Here is a 19,822-nt window from a genome sequence, read left to right as displayed (position 1 = left end):
ATCCTATAGTTTTGAAATGGTCCAGACAGAATCTCGCAGTGGCTTGACCATTTAAAAACTTGTTTTTTCAAAATATCTACTTGAGAAGCTTTTGTATTCATTGTGTGATTTTAGTCTCTATAAATATTAATCAGGTCACTATTTTGAAAAAAAACTTTTATAAAACTCTCATTAAAATGGTGAAATTATCCATCTGAACAGAACAAAATGAAAGATTGTGATGTTTATCCAGGTCAACAATTTGTCAAATTGAAGCTGCTTTATACTTTCAAGTATTGATCATGTAAATTTTTTTATTATTTTCATCTTTCTTCTCATCTTTATTTCATGTTTGGGAAGGTATGCACACACACATATATATATAATTTCTTTATCAACTTTTATTTTTATCATTTATGTTTTCTTGGCTATCTTAATTCTTTTCCTTGTCTTCATGACATTAACCATCAGAGTTTTTGGTTCATATTGTTTTGTAATAAGATAGTTTTTGACATTTTAAAACCTTATCTCATTTTATGAGTATACTACCCAAAACAATCTATAGATTCAATGCAATCCCTATCAAGCTACCAACAGCATTCTTCACAGAGCTAGAACAAATAATTTCACAATTTGTATGGAAATACAAAAAACCTCGAATAGCCAAAGTGATCTTGAGAAAGAAGAATGGAACTGGTGGAATCAACCTACCTGACTTCAGGCTCTACTACAAAGCCACAGTTATCAAGACAGTATGGTACTGGCACAAAGACAGAAATATAGATCAATGGAACAAAATAGAAAGCCCAGAGATAAATCCACGCACATATGGACACTTTATCTTTGACAAAGGAGGCAAGAATATACAATGGATTAAAGACAATCTCTTTAACAAGTGGTGCTGTGAAATCTGGTCAACCACTTGTAAAAGAATGAAACTAGAACACTTTCTAACACCATACACAAAAATAAACTCAAAATGGATTAAAGATCTAAACGTAAGACCAGAAACTATAAAACTCCTAGAGGAGAACATAGGCAAAACACTCTCTGACATACATCACAGCAGGATCCTCTATGACCCGCCTCCCAGAATATTGGAAATAAAAGCAAAAATAAACAAATGGGACCTAATTAAACTTAAAAGCTTCTGCACATCAAAGGAAACTATTAGCAAGGTGAAAAGACAGCCTTCAGAATGGGAGAAGATAATAGCAAATGAAGCAACTGACAAACAACTAATCTCGAGAATATACAAGCAACTCCTATAGCTCAACTCCAGAAAAATAAATGACCCAATCACAAAATGGGCCAAAGAACTAAATAGACATTTCTCCAAAGAAGACATACAGATGGCTAACAAACACATGAAAAGATGCTCAACATCACTCATTATCAGAGAAATGCAAATCAAAACCACTATGAGGTACCATTTCACACCAGTCAGAATGGCTGCGATCCAAAAGTCTACAAGTAATAAATGCTGGAGAGGGTGTGGAGAAAAGGGAACCCTCTTACACTGTTGGTGGGAATGCAAACTAGTACAGCCACTATAGAGAACAGTGTGGAGATTCCTTAAAAAACTGGAAATAGAACTGCCTTATGATCCAGCAATCCCACTGCTGGGCATACACACTGAGGAAACCAGAAGGGAAAGAGACACGTGTACCCCAATGTTCATTGCAGCACTGTTTATAATAGCCAGGACATGAAAGCAACCTAGATGTCCATCAGCAGATGAATGGATAAGAGAGCTGTGGTACATATACACAATGGAGTACTACTCAGCCATTAAAAAGAATACATTTGAAGCAGTTCTAATGAGGTGGATGAAACTGTAGCCTATTATACAGAGTGAAGTAAGCCAGAAAGAAAAACACCAATACAGTATACTAACGCATATATATGGAATTTAGAAAGATGGTAACAATAACCCTGTGTACAAGACAGCAAAAGAGACACTGATGTATAGAACAGTCTTATGGACTCTGTGAGAGAGGGAGAGGGTGGGAAGATTTGGGAGAATGGCATTGAAACATGTAAAATATTATGTATGAAATGAGTTGCCAGTCCAGGTTCGATGCACGATACTGGATGCTTGGGGCTGGGGCACTGGGACGACCCAGAGGGATGGAATGGGGAGGGAGGAGAGAGGAGGGTTCAGGATGGGGAACACATGTATACCTGTGGCGGATTCATTTTGATATTTGGCAAAACTAATACAATTATGTAAAGTTTAAAAATAAAATAAAATTAAAAAAAAATAAAACCTTATCTCATTTTAAATTTAGTTTTATTTTTGACATTCCTTAGAATAACTCTTTCTCATCATATTTAATTTTTGGTATAGTTAACAATTATGAAAAACATAAAATTGATTTAAGGCATAGCAAAAGCAGTCAAATGCATTTATCACCAAATGATTCACACTAATACTGCATATTAGTATACAGATGATTATGTTTATATATGTCACTGGAGCGCTTGTCTCTCAGGCCATTCCACTGCATCAGTGCCAATTTTGTGTACTGCTTTTTCTGGAAACATCAGACTGTCAAAGCAAGGTGCACCAGACACACTAAATATGTGATTCAATAGATTGGGAATGGTGAAACACAGGACCACTTACAGATGTATTTGCTGTTTGTAGTAGTACTATAGCTTTATGCTCTTTGAATATAGGAATTATGGTTGAGTTAAATTACATTTCAGGTGATCCTATCAAAAATGTAATATAGCTATAATTGCAAGCATGGCATTATTTCATGTATTTCTGACAGAAGAGAACTTACATTTTGAAACATCTTATGATTGAAAGAATTTCTCAGACTAGCTTCTGGCTTCTTGCATTTCACACCTCGTTACCTCTTCACTCTCCATACATTTCTGGTGCCAGAGGCCACAGGACATGGTCTATGATATAACCTCTAATCTGTACCTACATATCATGATGCCAGTTAGGTCTGTAGAATGGATGGTAACAGTATTTCTGGAAGTCATCCTTTACTGGGGCAGCAGCTGGCAATAACTTATATGAACACACAATGTCTTCAAACCACACCAAATTACCCAACTAAATTCAAGTACCATGAATCTCCAAATTGAGTTCCCTTTAGCCATATCCAAAAAAATGCTCACAGACACTCCAATGACAGTCTACACAAGCAAAAATATGGTGGGAAAACAGAGTAGAAAAAGACAATTATCTTAACTAGTATGGTCAGATTAACTTACTTTACAAATTTTGCACAAATATCTTACCACTTGAACCCATTTCTCATCCCCCTCTCAGGCCTTGGAGGAGGCTCATGCGTGTGAAAGGCCCTATACTTAAGCCTGTGGCCCTAGGTGGGAGGTACAGGTCCAGTTTTATTATTTCCCATATGAATAATCAATTGTCTCAGCACATTTAATGAAAAGTCCATTTTTCTCCTTTTCTGATCTGCAGTCCCGGCTACTATATACTGAATTTCCATATAATTGGGAAGACACTCTCAAATGTGCTCACTGCATGTGGTTCTTGTTTCCCCTTATGGTTGGTTTATTTTTAAGTTTCCTGGTCTCTTAGTAGATTTCCTTTACTTTCTATAAGCCCAATAACATAAGAAAATTATGTTTTATGCTGGATCTAATTGTTTTACAGGAAAGAAGTCTCCAAGAATGTCCAATATTCTATACTGTCAGAGCAGATGCCTCTGTCCTTGGAATTCTAAATTTTGGTTATCAGATTTTTCTCTTTGAGAATATCTGATCATTCTCAATAGTCTCTTATCTTAGTTACATTTTTGAAATATTATTTTATTTTTCTACATTTATTAAATATATACATCTTGTATTCTGCAGATGATAATTTCAATACCTGAAGTCTTTGAGGGTCTGATTCTAGGTATTTACTATTTCTATTGACTCACTGGGTTCTGATTTCTCACAGTATTAGTGATTTTTTTTTAAATTTTAAAAACTGGTTAGAAGAGTTTTTCATTTTATTTTCATGTCCCAATAAGAATATTTCAAATTTTACACATGCTTAAATTTGTTCCTGCTGATATATGGAAAGGCCAAGTCAGTACATTAGTGATTTTTGATTGCGAATGTATGTTCAATGGGGCATCTCAGGTGGCACAACGGTAAAGAATCTGCCTGCCAATGCAGGAGACATGAGTTCGATCCCTGGGTTGGGAAGATCCCCTGGGAGAGGAAATGGCAACCCACTCCTGTATTCTTGCTGGAAGATTCCATGGGCAGAGGAGGCTGGCGGGCTATAGTCCATGCAGTTACAGAGTCAGACACAACTGATCAACTGAACACAGCAGCACAGCACATTACTGTTGTAATTCTTTGAAGCCTGACTTAAAGGAATGGGGTTTTTCTTCCTAGAGACAATTTGAATTTGTTTCTTCTAGGTGCCTGGGAGCAGTTTCAACCCAAACACTTAAAAATTAGTTTTTGACTTGAAGTTTTTGAAATCAAACAGAAGTGTGTATTTGGGCCACAGATTCTTGATAGTCAGATTATGGTTTCACATTTTGGTGAGAGAACACCCCCTCATCACTGCTTGCCACTAAGATTGAGACTAATGAGGAAATTTTTTTTTTCTAGTTCACCTTACTATTGGGCTTCCCTTGTGGCTCAGCTGGTAAAGAATCCACCTGCAATGCAGGAGACCTGGGTTTGATCCCTGGGCTGGGAAGATCCCCTGGAGAAGGGAAAGAATACCCACTCCAGTATTCTGGCCTAGAGAATTCCATGGACTGTATAGTCCATTGGGTCACAAAGAGTTGGAGATGACTAGCGACTTTCACTTATTATTGAGGGTCTAGCTATTTGGGGATGGGGTATAGCTTTATGCATGGATTTCCTATCACAGTGCCTCACAAATTATCTATGAGCCATCATAGACAACTGTTTTTGTACATATATAATCAAAATTAGTTACCAGAAAAAATGGAATTCTGCTTGGATTGTTACTGCACTATAAAATCTCTAGAAGAGTTTCCAAACACTCTCAATTTCTGTACACATCTCAACATGTATTGGCAACAGATTTTGTAAACCAATCTGCAAACTCCACTTTGAGTAGCACTTACCTTATTCATCCTACCTTTGGCAGGCCCTAAGCTTTATCTCCCATTTCCACACCCAGCCTGAACTTGTGATATAATGATTTTTTTAATTGACTCATGATTTAATTATCTCAGTATTTTTAATTTGGGGTACATTAATTAACTTGTTCTGGCAAGATATGCATATCAGAGCCAACCCTCAAATATCCCACCTTTCTCAGTGGTTTCATTCCCTAAAGGCTTAGTGTAGGAAGGATTTTCTTTTATTTGACCTTTCATTACCATTTTGGAACCTATAGAATTGACCAGTGTCACCATCTCCACATTTATATTTGTATACTTTTAAAATTTTTATATACTTCCTATCTTATTCATTTTTACATTGTAAATAAGAGTAGAGATTCACATTCTTACACACACCAAAATGTTTGATACTTTGTCTCAAAAGATCAATGAAAGGCGGACAGGCGGACAGTGAGTGAATGCTTGCAACTTTAAAATTTAACTTAACGTCTTTTTTTGTGTTTCATTTAGGGTCATCATCTACCAATGATTTGAAAGTTGTGTATCTCATATGTATATTATTTAATTTCCATTGTATTAAGATTATTCAAATACTGGTCAATAATTTCTACTCATCAGCAAGAAATGAATTTATCGTCTAAGGATACTTAAAGGTATTTTTTTGTAGGTTAATTGCTTTTCCAAAGCTCTTTTAATTATAGAGGAATAGTACCCTATTTTAAACTCCTTTTCCCACAGATTTACTCATTTTCACCCCTGACATCACATTTTATCTTTTTACAGATTTTTTTGGATGTGAACCAAATTTTCTTGAAGAGTACATCTCTATTTTTCCATTAGTTCAAAGGTTTGTAGTTTTGTGGACCAAACAAATATTTCTGAAGATGTTTATTATGGCTCATTAAATAGAAGTAAGATCTAAAGGTTAGCACATAAGCTGGGAAGCTAAAAGTTTTGTATTATAATGCAGTTTGCCATGTGAATGTGTGACAAAGTGCTCACTAGGAAGATAGTGATTGTATATCCATCTTGTGTTAGTTTCTTCATTTAACCAAAAAATTATTTAAAAGTATTAATAATAATTAGTTGAACTGGGATTCTATGAAGAAGATCTCAGAGATGTGTGAACTTGGGCCTCAATTACTGTGAGGGCACATGTACACATGCTAGTCCAAAGGACTGCTAAGTAGAGTGTACAAGCATCTACCCTCTTCTTAAGCAGCTCAACATCACTCAGGGCATTATTTAAACAGTCTCTGTGCCTGTTAATGAATAACCATGAGGCTGTAGCCACATATTTGAGCCTGCATTCTGTTCAGTTCAGTCACTCAGTCGTGTCCGACTCTTTGCAACCCCATGGACTGCAGCATGCCAGGCCTCTCTGTCCATCACCAACTCCCAGAGCTTACTCAAACTCATGTCCATCAATTTGGTGATGCCATCCAACCATCTCATCCTCTGCCGTCCCCTTCTCTGCATAATTAAGAGTATAATGCACATAGAAAAGTCAAGTTGTAGAAGTTAAGAAAGCACAAAAGAGGGGAAGATTGGAAAATAAACTTGGTCACATAAATTCAATGTTAAGAAAGCCATGGTGAGAGATTCACAAGAGGTTACTACTTACAGAGTGAAGAGGGGGACCTCCTGGGAACTGAAGACCTTCTGGGATTAAGTGCAGCTGGACCTGAACCAAGTATCAGTGCTTTACTGTGTGTGTGTGTTGCTCAGTCATGTCTAACTCTGCAACCCCACGAACCATAGCCCATCAGGCTTCTCTGTCCAAGGAATTCTCCAGCAAGAATCCTGCAGTGGATTGCCATTCCATTCTCTACAGGGTCTTCCCAACCTAGGGATCGAACCCTGGTCTCCTGCATCGCAGGAAGATTCTATACCATTTTGAGCTACAGGGAAGTCTTGCTACTTTATAGCTTATTTCAAGCAGCAACCTTGGGATCAAGCATGGCCAGATTTGATCCCAGGCTCCTTTTCTTGCTGAGTGCCCTGGACAAATTACTTCTGTGAATCTCAACTGTATTTCTTAAAAAATGAGGATATCTACTTCACAGGCCATGGGGCTTCCCAGGTGGCTCTAGTGGTAAAGAACCTGCCTGCCAGTGCAGGAGACTTAAGAGCCTCAGGCTCGATCCCTGGGTCTGGAAGTTTCCTTGGAGAAGGAAATGGCAACCCACTCCAGTATCTTTGCCTGGAAAATCCCATGGACAGAGGAACATGGCAGGCTACAGTCCACAGCATAGCAAAGAGTCAGACACAACTAAAATGACTTAGCATGCACTTCACAGGCCAATGTAAGAACTAAATGAGATAACCTGACATTGGGTAAAGACATCCCATGCCTTGATGCCCAAACCAGCATCAAAGTTTGCAGTGGTTAAGTGCTGTACTCTAAAATGTGACTGTTCAAGTCACTGCTCTCTCACAATTACAGCTGTGTGATCTTGGGCAAGTCACTTGACCTCTCTGTGCTTCAGTTTCTTCATATGTACTATTAATAATATTTTCCCCATTGGGTTTTGAGGATTACAGGAGTTAATTTATGCTTGGCACATAATAAACATTTTTAAAGTGTTTACCTAAAAATGTTCCGTAGTCTTGGATACCTTCTAGAAGTGATTCATTTTATTTTAGGTTATATTCACATAACTGGACAGAAAGGTGTTAACAGTCTTGCCAGCTGCCAGTGAGTGTCTTCTAACTGAGGCAACACTGCCTGCCTGCGGGGAACAGTTGGTGGTAACTTACCTCTATCTAGGGTTGCTGTGGATAGTTGCGAGGTAGGTCCCGGTGAGAACCTTTGGAGCCAGCATCCAGGCTGCTTCGTTACTTCTTTGTTACTGACATTGAACAAATTAACATTTCTGACCATTTCCTCTCTTGTGACATGGGGATAATTTTTGCCTCTCTGAGTGGTGTGAGGATTAAATAGAGGTAACTTACTTACAACCCAAAGCCTGCACCAGCACAGAGCGGCAGCAGTAACGATGATTACATCAAATATATACAGCAGTTGAGTCCTTGGAGATTCTTAAGGGAGGGAAACCAGAAGGTAGCCAGAAGTGGCCCTTTTACCTGTCTGATTTCGGCCTGGAGAAGAGGAAAACAGCCAATCTCTTCCTTTTGCAACAAGGTAACTACAGAGGTCTCCCCTTTGAAAGATTACCTTTTCACACTCCTTGTCGCTCCTCAAAGACACTGTTCCTTCTAATTTTATAATCTCATTTCTGTACGTGCGGGTTTATCTGGGCTTGGTGGCGAGCCAAGGTTGGGTGGAGAGAGGCATTAAAACCTGGCAACCTGGCTCTGGATGCCGCAGGGCTCCTGCCAGCCGTCCTCGGTTAAAAACGTGCTTTTTATTTCTCTTTCCCGCAGCCTCCTGTGCAGCAGCTCATTACCACCCGCTTCAATCACCGCTGCCAGCATCTCCCCAGAATATTTCCCCCTCCCCCCGCCCCGTCTCAGGGACATTGGTCGTAGCTGACATTTAAAGGAAATAAACACCGATTTAAAAAATTACAACCATCTCCGCCTGAAGAACCCAGCAGCAATGAATAACAGAACAGTCCAGAGAAGAGCGCCTGTCGGGGCTCAGCTCCGCAAGCCCTTCCCGCCACACAATTCCCCACACCCGAGCATCACAAATCACCATTTCCAGGCACCACTTGAGGCTGCCAATTCTACTTTCGCTTAATCTCATTTTAAATTCCAGCTACAGACGCGGCTCGGTCGCTGCGGCGAGGAGCGGGGCGGAGGTCAGCGGGAGGGACGCAAGGCCTAGGTCTGAAAGAAGCGCAGGGGCCCCTCGCGGTTTGGGGTCTCAGGCGGATCCCCAGAACCAATGCGGGCCGCCCAGGCTCCGAGGTGGGCGAGCCCCGAGGGGCGCTAGGCGTAGCCCGCGCAGACAAAGAAGCCGGCGCCAGCACAGGTCCCCACCGCCCTTCTCCTCCGCGCCTCCTCTCAGAAAAAAAAAAAAGAGGGAAATCTGAGGGCCAAAAGGAGACCGTCCAGTCCTTTTGCTCCTCCAGACACCTAGGCGGGAGCGTCTCTCTTTCTGAGGCGTTTAAGTCCCTCAGGGCAGATTCGTGGACTCCGTGGCCCCGACCCCGCCCGGCGGCCCTTTAGAATGCGAACTGGGCTTCGGCGCCGGGACTCCCGAGAGGCGTGCGCCCAGCGCAGCGCGAGGTGCGGCGAGCGAGCCCGAGTGGGCGGGGGCCAGGCGGGCGCGCGCCGTGCGACGCGCGGGGGCGGGGGAGCGGCCGGGACACGTGTGGCAGCGGCGGGGGGGATTCGGCGCCCGGGGCTTTAAGAAGGTGTGGAGGGGGGCGGGAGCTTTCCCAGGCCTGGCCGAGGGGCGTCGCGCGGAGGCGGCGGCGGCGCACCCAGGCAGCGACCGTTCCGCTCCCGGCGTCCGCAGCCCGGCCCCGCGCTCCCGCGGGCCAAAGAAACTTTGGGAGCAGCGGTCTCCCGCGGAACTTCCCGGCGGGGCTCGGCGTCCGCGCCCGCGCCCGCTCTACTCCGTCCGCCGCCTTCTCGCATTCTCTCCAAGCGGCTACTCGGTCCCGGCGCCTCCAAAACTGAATGAGAGAGCGGCGCTCGGGGCGCGCGGTTGCGGCGGCGGCGGCATGGAGCGCAGTTCCTGGGCCCCGCGGACTTTCCTCCTGGCGCTGGTGCTGGGGGCGACGCTGAGGGCGCGTGCGGCGGTGGGCTATTACCCCCGCTTTTCGCCATTCTTTTTCCTGTGCACTCACCACGGGGAGCTGGAAGGAGATGGGGAGCAGGGCGAGGTGCTCATTTCCCTGCACATTGCGGGCCACCCCACCTACTACGTTCCGGGACAAGAATACCATGGTAGGTACCTCAGCATCTCCGCTCTCACCGGCCAGCGCAGCTTTGTACCGCTTTCCTTCTTCCCAGGGGCCATTTAAACCTGAACCGTGACAACCCTTACCTCAGCTTTGCGCTCGGAGGAGGGAGAGAAAACAAACTTAGTGGGGGAGAGAGTTGCGAGTTAGAATTTATTCACCGGTCGCCCCCCACCCCGACTCCACACGCTCCCCTCACGCGTCTCTCCGAGAGGAGCGGGTTCTGGGCAGGGAAAGGCCGGAAAATTCGGTCCTCCTCACTCGTGGTTCTGACAGCTGACACTTGAATGAATTCGCGCCTCTTGTTTCCTTAACCCGAGTCCTCGGATTCCAGACCTTTGTCCCTGCTCTCGTTCCCCCTGCAGGGCAGCCGAGTGGCGCTAGGCTTTGCGGACCCGCTGGTGACAGATTGACGCGCCCGGGTCCGCAGCCGCCCCGCCGGTCGCCCGCCCGCCGCAAACTTCCCGCAGCTCCTCGGCCAGGGGTCCTTCTCGGTTCCTTCGGAGTCAACGGCCCTCCTGACAGGGAGCGGCTGCTTCCAGCGCTCTGTTCTAAAGTGGCGTTGAAAATGTCAGGAAATGGTGTGTTTTTTCTGAGTCTCCTCTTATTTTAACGTGCCTTTTCTTTCTAGAACGATCTCTGTGATGTTTATTAATGATTATGTCTTTTAATCTGCACAGCTTTAATTTCCAGGGAGGGACTGGAAGGTCCTTATAATTTAAAGATACCTTTTGAAAAAGGATCATTATGGAGCCCTTCATCAAAATTAAACATGATTGAAGAGGTACAATTTAGCTGCAAGCAATAGAATGTTGTGTAGTGCATGCATTTTTGATGTTTTAAGCTAGTAAATGGAGTATGTGGGAAAATAAGATATTGTCTGTTTTCTATTATTTCTGTTATTTCCTGGAACTTCTGAATATTTCTCTTCACTTCCATGGCGCTTTTAAGCGGCAACAGGCACTATTTAATTAGAATCTGAAGGCAAAAATACTGATACCCAACCAAATAGAAACTGTTGTCTCGTGATTTCATGTTACAGTTTCCATCTTTTGTGGGCTAACAGTTATTGGCATAGCAGGAGATAATCCACGGAGCAGCTGGCATTTGAGATAAACATGAATATAAAAATGATAAGAAACCTTAAGTTTTCTATTTTAAAAAATCCTTCATATCCGCTTTAAAATATTTAGTCTAAATGCTTACTAGAGATTTAAAATAGTACTTTTACAGCTTTCTTGTGGCATGGCGGCAGCCTTGTCTGTAAAGCAGAAGTCTAATTTGGTGGAATTTCAGACTTTGGAATATTAATTTTCTGTAACTAGTCCCCTCTTTTAAAGCACTTATTGTGCTTACTCTCTTCTCAAGAGCAATCTGATGTTTTCCTGAGTTCATGAGAATCTTTTAAGGAATAGGACCAGCCAATATGATGCCAACTCAGACCTCACCCGAAGACCAATGGATTGAACCCTGTCACTTGGTGTGAGTCTTAGTTAAGGTGTAGAGAGTCAAGGCTGGGCTAAAAGATGTGGTTGTCAGGTTGTGATAGAAGACCTGTGGTAATACCAAGCCTCATTTCTGCCCCCTCTGTTTCCATATCCTTTGTAAGGTGCCAGCATAGAAAACTTAAAAATACCAAAATATGACATAGCCTTTGCTTTTGCTATGAAGCTAGCAAATGTAAGTCAGCCTAAGACTGACCATAATCACATTCTAAGTCTGAAAAGAAATAGATGATAGAGAGTAAGATTGCAGCGTAACACTTCAAGTTGCACATTGTGTGGGAAAGTCTCAATTTCTACCTCTTCCATCACTAGAAAAGGTAGAGAAATTTTATCGTGTAAGTTTAAGATGATCAAATCATTCTAAACTTTGTGAATGGTTTTTGTAGGATTTTAAATTCCTGTTACCTGTTTTGTCAAATATTTAGATTTTGAAACTGGCTGTAGCTATAGGCCTTCAGTAAGTTTTTCCTTGTGAAATTTTCTACAGGTAGAAGAACTGTTTAAAAATGAAATGATGCTTACACATGTCTCCATTTTTAATAGACTTTTGGAAATTAATGTTTAAAATTAATTATGTAACATCTATTTAAGAATTGAACTGATAGTAAGACATTTTAACCTAATATACTGTTGTAGTTAGGTTAGGAGGTTATTTGGCCTTTTTTTTTTTTAAACTAAGAAATACAAAATATTAGCTTCAGACTTTATTTCTAATTTTTTAAATCTTTAAAATGTAACAGTTATGTCAGGAAAACTCTGTCTTATCTATGATTTACACTGAACTCAGCATTTGAGGGAATGATTTTGGGGTACAGCTGATGACTATTACTTTTTTACCTAAAAGAATGCATTGAGACAGAGGTAGTGTGTATAGTGCTACCTAACACAGAACATGACTGGAGATCAGGCTGTGTCAGCTACCCTCTGAGACTTGTGTCTGTGACAGAATAAGAGATGGAGATGCAAATATCAGAGTTCAATATTATGGGTCTCTGTATGTGTAGTATTTGTTTAAAGATTTTTCTTGAAAATCTTCTGGGAAAAAAAAACACAACAAAAATACAATACAAAGAATTTGAAATTTGTCTATCTAACAGAATTGTCAGATATTCCCATCGTTAAGTAGTGTATTCATCTGTTCACAGTTTTGGAAGCTCTACTAATTCTCATCACTTGATCACTTGGTACCTCTGTTGTCAGCTTCTTGTATCTTTTAAATCTGTTGTCTGTGACTTTCTTGAAAGGGCATCGTTAGTCACAATGAGCCGTGGTGTCTGCATGATGAGTTTAGAAACTCAGCAGTAAGAGGTTATGGTTGTATACTTAGCAATATATGTCTATATATATATGTATATCATGTTGAATTAGGGAAGTCTCAGGGTCGGAGCAATTTTTCCTAGAATTTCCTTTTTTTGCACAAATCTCCAAATATGGTCAGTTTCCACAGCATGGTTTCCAGGCCCATACCTTAATTTCTTTTTTTTTTGGTAGAAAATTGCAAATGATGGGAAAATAGGAAATGGAAACCTAGATGGTCCAGTCAGGTAGCCATTCTCTTCCTAAGCCACACCTGGCAATTCACTGCTCCTTCTCCTAAGGACCAGGTCATGATTGTGAAACAAGCAAAGATTGAGTTGATGTCTGCACCTTTTCTTTCCCCCGATAATCCCTCTTCTTCACCCCGACTCCTTAGGCTTTTGTTTAAACCTCCTCTTCCAACCAATTTGTAGTGAATGTGACTTGTCAATGTTTTATTCTCCCACAGTCTTAATTACAACTGTGGAAAGAGTTTTTTCCCTTTTTGTTTAAAAGAATTTGGACATCATTGAACAGACAGATAGTATATTTTGAACTAGAAAGATTTGGATAAACCTGACATCCTGTAATAAGAAAATGCCAGCTCACAGGATGGGCTTTATTCAGTCATCAGAAGGGAGAGGTCAGATACAAGAGGAAAAAAACCCCACATTATCTGTGAAAGCCTAAGTAAATGAGTCTATGAAAAGTGCCTGAGCTTCCATGAGACAATTTATCTGAATTTCTAAAAAGACTAGAATACCCATTATTACAGTGGCATAAGGTGGGGGAAATGTTCCAATACAGTGAAAAATATGCTCTAAAATATTGATAGAGGAAAAATATCTGTTTTAAGCAGAACTGAATAGGTATAATGCTTTATAAAGGGGATTTGATTGTATTTTGTAAATTTGGTATCACTACTGGTAGTTCTTCTGTCCTACATTTTCATTCTATTATTTATTTAATCATATTGTGGAGTGTGTGGGAAAACCAACTTCAACTGCTAACACAGAATGTTTATGTAAAAAAGGTAAAATCAGAATAAAGTATTTAGGGTATTTTGTTGTAACCATTATTGGTATTATATTAAATGTGTTCTGGAATCAACTGGTTGCCATTTAAAAATCACCATTCAAAGACAGTGCAATATAATGACTTCAAGTACTAGAATGATATGTATGTCAGATACAATTTTTGGTAATATACTCCAGATTAAATTTCTTTCAAGGGAATGATTTTTTAAAAATTTGAATTAAATAACCATTATTTGAATTAATATTGCAGTTATTTGAATTAGCAATTATTTGAATTAATAGCAATCTGCTATTGCTAAGGTAACTGGGTTATTGATTGGGTGAGTAGATATTTGTTCTTTATATGTCTCTGACTCTGGAATCAGCATATTTAAACTCAGAATCATTTGTCAAATGCAATTTATAAGTGAACTACATCTGTGTCCTGCTTGTATATAACTATGAATATTTTAAAGCATTTTCCTCTACTTGTCTGATATTTCATCTCGTGCTCTACAACTTATTTCAAATATATTTTACTGATGTGGTTCAGATTGTTTCTTAAATCATATAAACATTGATTTAATATATATTCCCTGTGTGAGTTTCAAAAAATTAGGTCTTTAGAATCATAATTGAAAACATCTAATTTAGGCAGAGGTTCTTACTTCAGTCATAGCACTACATTACTAGAAATTATTTAATTAGAATATTTTCCTTTAATTTTTATGAATCTTTATTTTAAACTATTATTTTTGTTTTCATCAAAAATGGTAAAGAGTAAAAGTTGTATCATTGTAATCATATATTTTAATAGAACCATCTTATTTCAATAAATTTGTCTTTTCACCTTTAAAAAATCATAGGTGTTTTCACATTTTTTTCCATAAATTAGTTTCATTCAAAAGATAATATCTAGAACTTATCTTTGATTTATTTTTCCCCTGCCTGGAATTGGTCAACTCTATAGATGATCTGGAAATCTTATATTATTAGTTATATAGGATATATTGCATATTAAGTCATACTTGTTCTTCCAATGACTTCAGATGACACCTTGACAGTTATTTATTGTGTCTTTAATGTTCACAGATAGTCACTAATGCATGTATATTTGAAATATATTTCAGGTAGCCTTTACACTGGAAAAGCATAAATGAGTTACTGGTACTTTTTAAACACTGGCATTAAAAAAATCTTGTGTATATTCTCACACAAAAATATAAAGCTCTTTCTTCTTTTAAAAAATTATTTATGTCATATAAAAATAGAAAAAAATGGATAACCCTATACCCAGTGCTTTTAGTTAGAATGGGTAGATTCAGTGTGCAAAGTGCTTTGAACTATGATTGGGTGATGACATAACACACATATGATAAATAGAAAATTCATGTGTCTAAATGTTTTGGCTTCAATGATAACTTGGGTGATTAATCCACCCCTCTCCTACCCCACTGATTTTAAAGTTATTTATAAAATAATAAAGCTGTATTAATCTTATTAAACTTAAAGAAATATTAAAAACACATTTTCAGAAATTGGAACTGAATTTTCAGATATGAAGATTTCTTAATGACTGTTCAAACACAAGAATGGTATATTTAAAAAAAAAAATACTCTTGGCTCTCAGGAAATTCCACGTGAGGTGATCTCACTTTGGTGTCTGTTGTTTAGCTTAGAGAGTAATTTTTGCCATGGTCACCTGCCATGCCCATCTCATTGAAGGCAGAGCTTCTGAAGGGTTGAATGCTGTGCCTGTGGGTTAACCAATTATTTCTAACGTGTGCTTCTCTAAAACTACTCATATTTTTCCTTTTTATTTGATGTCCTGTAGGAGCGAAGGGTAGCAGCTGGATTTGGGGTGTGTAAATGGCATCCCACTCCAGTGTTCTGGCCTGGAGAATCCCAGGGACGGGGGAGCCTCGTGGGCTGCCATCTATGGGGTCGCACAGAGTCAGACATGACTGAAGCGACTTAGCAGCAGCAGCAGAAGGATCACTACAAATGTACAGATGTTGATTTATGGCTTAAGGCAGCTCTAATTATTAAAAAAATGTAATTAGATAGCTTTTGAATGCCACAAAGAGATAGTTATAGGAATTATGAGGTTCCCAAGTAAACATTGAAAACCTAGGTTATCTTTTAATGCTAATTTAGCTTTCCTTAGAAACATAAAACTTTGTTTGGGAAACAAATTAAATTTTATTGATTAAAGGACTCTTTGAAACTATATGAGAACTCATGAGTGTTTCAAATAGCCCTGGTTACTGATGGATGCTGATGCCCGCATACCAAGGGACGTGAAGAAGGAGTGATAGTGGTTTACCAATAAGTGCTACGCTCACCTCAGAATCGTCATTCTCTGCCTTTCCTGCTCTGACCCTGTCTCCTTCCACCTGTATCTCATGTGTTTTCTCCCATGTGCCCTGTCTTCCTCCTCCTATTTTTTTTTTCATTTTCTTTTTTCTTTTGCTCTTTCCCCTCACATCACAGGGCCTTGTCTTCCCTCTCCTCTTCCTACTTCTTTCCTGCTTCAAAACTTGATTCCTTTGCTCCTTTAATTCTTTCTCTTTCTTCCTTTCAGATTTACTGTCACTATCTCAACCTCTTTTCTCTCCTCTTTAACATGAAAAATATTAGATATTTGGCAAAACTAATACAATTTTGTAAAGTTTAAAAATAAAATAAAATTTAAAAAAAACATTAGTATATATACAGACAGTGTGTAATTACCATGTATTTTATTCATTGGATATTTATAATAATAAAAGTGGATGAGTTGGCTCTTGTATTTCTCTCAAAAAAATAGCTTCATCTTTCTGTGACATGCACTTGCCCTTTTTAAAAATCATAGGATAGTTATTCCTAATAGGAAAGTAGGTTCTTCCTGCTACACTGTAAAATCTCTCAGAAGAACTTTCAAGCCAGTAGCTGTTTAATTCTGAGTCAGCTACTTTCCCCACTGTCAGCTATGGAGTCAAACTGCAGAATCAGAAGTCTGTGTATGGAAGCATATGTATATAAATATATATATATACACACACCATGAGGAAGAGGTACAGTTTAGGAAAACGCACACTGAATTAGCTTAACTCTAAAAGGCAGGTTGATTTGATGTCTTGAATGCTTGAGTTCATAAAGACTTTTCTAATAAAGGGATGGACTGTTTCTATCATCACCTCAGTCACCTCAAGTTATATCCTTTACTTTCTAAGTCTTTGCTAAGACTCCTAACAATTGCATAGCTATGAAATAGTGATGCCACCTTTCAGGGTACCTGGCACTTAACAGGTTATAAAGAGGGTAGAGACCTTGGCATGAACACTAGATTGGGTGTCAAAAAGGGAGGTGTGTTGCTCTGGGGTAAGTTCCACAGTCTTTCTTCATTAAAACCTATTTTAGGGACTTTCGTACTGGTCAAGTGACTCAAGACTCCACACTCCCAATGCAGGGAAACCCTTGGTTGGATCTGTAGTCAGAAACGAGATCCTACATGCTACAACAGTATTCTTGCCTGAAAAATTCTATGGACAGAGGAGCCTGGTGGGGTACAATCCATGGGGTCATAAAGAGCCAGGCACTACTGAGCAAGATAATGGTGGTGGACGAGGAGTTCAGCAGGAACTGAAGGAAATAACTTGAGGTGACTGAGGTGATGATAGAGACCATCCCTTTACTGGAAAATGCTTTATGCAGTCAAGGTTTATACCTGAACAGCTGTATCAGCCCTGGAACACCTCTTATGGACTTCTTGTATCATAAGAGAAATCAGTCAAGTTCTTGTTATTTGCACCTGTGTAATTCTAATTATTTCTTCTAAACACATAAATGATCCATTTTGCATTCTCTTTTAGATTTGTCCCAATTCTTGTATTGAGCTCTGAAGTGCTCTGGTTCTCCCATAGAATTGCTTTTGGTCACATTGATGGAACTACAATATTTAGTAAGACACTTTTGATGATACATTTTCAGAGTTTCCTTCCAGATGTACTATTAATACTTCTGCAGGTGGCAAAAGAGTGCATTGTATGCTAACTTTTTACTGATGTTTTGAGAAGGTAACCTGTACCCTACCTTCAATTACTGGAGTTTCTTGTAACTGATAATTTATGCTAGTGAGTTTGTTTATAAACTTTATTTCCTGTCAGTCCTATTTGTCTAAAATGCAGTATCACCATATGTAAATCCTGTTGACACTTAAAATACTTAGATGTGTGACATGATTGTGAACATGAGCTCTGCCCCAACCTTAACCTTGTTTGTTATGTCTGGCTCAGCCTCTAGGACCAAATCCAGTATTGTCATTTCTCTCTTGCTTGCTGCATATTGACAGAGGAAACAGGCATCTCAGCCTTACCTTTAGGAACATGGAATCTTTTTGTTTAGGCCACCTTTGTTATGAATGTTGAAATATCCTATGATCATAGTTGCAGATCTTTTCTTACTTCCTTTTTTTCATGTAAACACTTCCTGTAACCTCATCCTGCAAAAAATGTTACATGTCCAGTGTTTGTGATGGAGGAATATAAGGAAATTAGTTGGTTGTAGGCCTTTTTTTTTTTGAAAGATGAGTTCATATTCCCATTCCAGGCACTGATACTATCAAAAAATTCTTACAAAGGTAACTCAGGAACTTAGGAATAAATTAATAACAACAACATTAACAATAGCAAGTCCTAAAGAAGCCCTTAGTATGTGTCAAGTACTGATCTATATGCTTTATGTATGTTAATTCATGTAATTTTCACAAGAACCTCATGAGGTGGGTATTGCTATCCTCCTTTTCTGGATGTAAAAACTAAGTCACAGAAAAATAAGTGTTTTTTGCCCAAGATCATAAAACTGTCATGCAAGAGTGCTCAGTCATTCTTGCTTCAGAACCCATATTTTTATCTAATATGCATTTATTTTTAGAAATGAGAATTATTTCAAGAAAGATAATAATAAAACATTACAAAAGATTTTAACAGAGGGAAAATAAGGAAAAGTGAAAGCTAATTTTGTTATTTAAAATAAAGGCTACAAAATGAAAACCACAAAGATTATATCCATGCCAAACAAGACCAGGACTTTATAGTCCTAAATATTCCTTGACTAGAATCACCTACCAGACAAAGCACAAAGCAAAGATATCATTTAGTTTACTGTTGACTTAAAAGAGTTAACATGCCTTTAAACTATCATCATGAATAGAAATATGAGAAAGTGATTTGCAGATTTTTCTGAAATTTATTAACATTTTGATGAATGTAATTTTAGTGAAGATTTTCAAGTAAATAGGGAATTTCTTCTCTGACTTACTGTTAGAACTTGAGTAGGACATGAATATAAGAGGAAAACTGTAAATTTAGATATAGAGACATTTTAAAAGATTTTCATTGCAGTTCATCTATTTGTAACATATTTCTTTCTTTCGGAAATTCCTTCAAGTGTTACCAGTCTGTGGGTAGAGCCTGTGAAGTTGAGTGATGGGCTTCACAGCGAAAGTCCTGGTGACAGTCCAGAGTGTTGTGCAGTGTCTGACCTTGCTTGTCAGAGGTGTGCTCTCACAGTGATAGAGACGCCAGTGGAATAACGAGCTGCTTTGTACTTGCCTTTGTAGGGTTATTTTTCAGATGTGAATCAGATTTTTAAATATCACTTTCTATTGAGCTTATTTGAATGAGGAGGAAAAGGGCTAAGCATCATCTCCTGCCCTTGTCCCCAAATTAATTCACCTTCTACCAAGGAGGGCAGAAGTCAGTTGGAGGTTTGGTGGCAACCAGGTGAGGTGACACATGAATTATGGTAGTCATACCAGTGTTTCCGAAGAATTGATGCTTTTGAACTGTGGTGTTGGAGAAGGCTCTTGAGAGTCCCTTGGACTGCAAGGAGATCCAACCAATCCATTCTGAAGGAGATGGGTCCTGGGTGTTCTTTGGCAGGGATGATGCTAAAGCTGAAACTCTAGTATTTTGGCCACCTCATGCGAAAAGTTGACTCATTGGAAAAGACTCTGATGCTGGGAGGGATTGGGGGCAGGAGGAGAAGGGGACGACAGAGGATGAGATGGCTGGATGGCA

The 19,822-nt window shown here is 39.4% G+C and overlaps 1 protein-coding gene across 1 annotated transcript in view; it reads left to right on the top strand.

Annotated features, from left to right (window-relative positions):
• The first annotated feature begins 9,423 nt into the window (after positions 1-9,423).
• The window catches only part of RELN (reelin), a 553,128-nt gene continuing 542,729 nt past the window's right edge, over positions 9,424-19,822 (top strand). Inside the window, exon 1 of the mRNA XM_006053468.4 lies at positions 9,424-9,929. Coding sequence (XP_006053530.3) covers positions 9,704-9,929 — 226 coding nt within the window. The 5' untranslated portion in view covers positions 9,424-9,703. The remainder of the gene's footprint in view (positions 9,930-19,822) is intronic.

The sequence above is a fragment of the Bubalus bubalis genome, chromosome 8 (genome assembly GCF_019923935.1).
Source record: "Bubalus bubalis isolate 160015118507 breed Murrah chromosome 8, NDDB_SH_1, whole genome shotgun sequence".
NCBI classification, from domain to species: Eukaryota; Metazoa; Chordata; class Mammalia; order Artiodactyla; family Bovidae; genus Bubalus; species Bubalus bubalis.
This window is presented reverse-complemented; position numbering and strand designations above follow the sequence as displayed.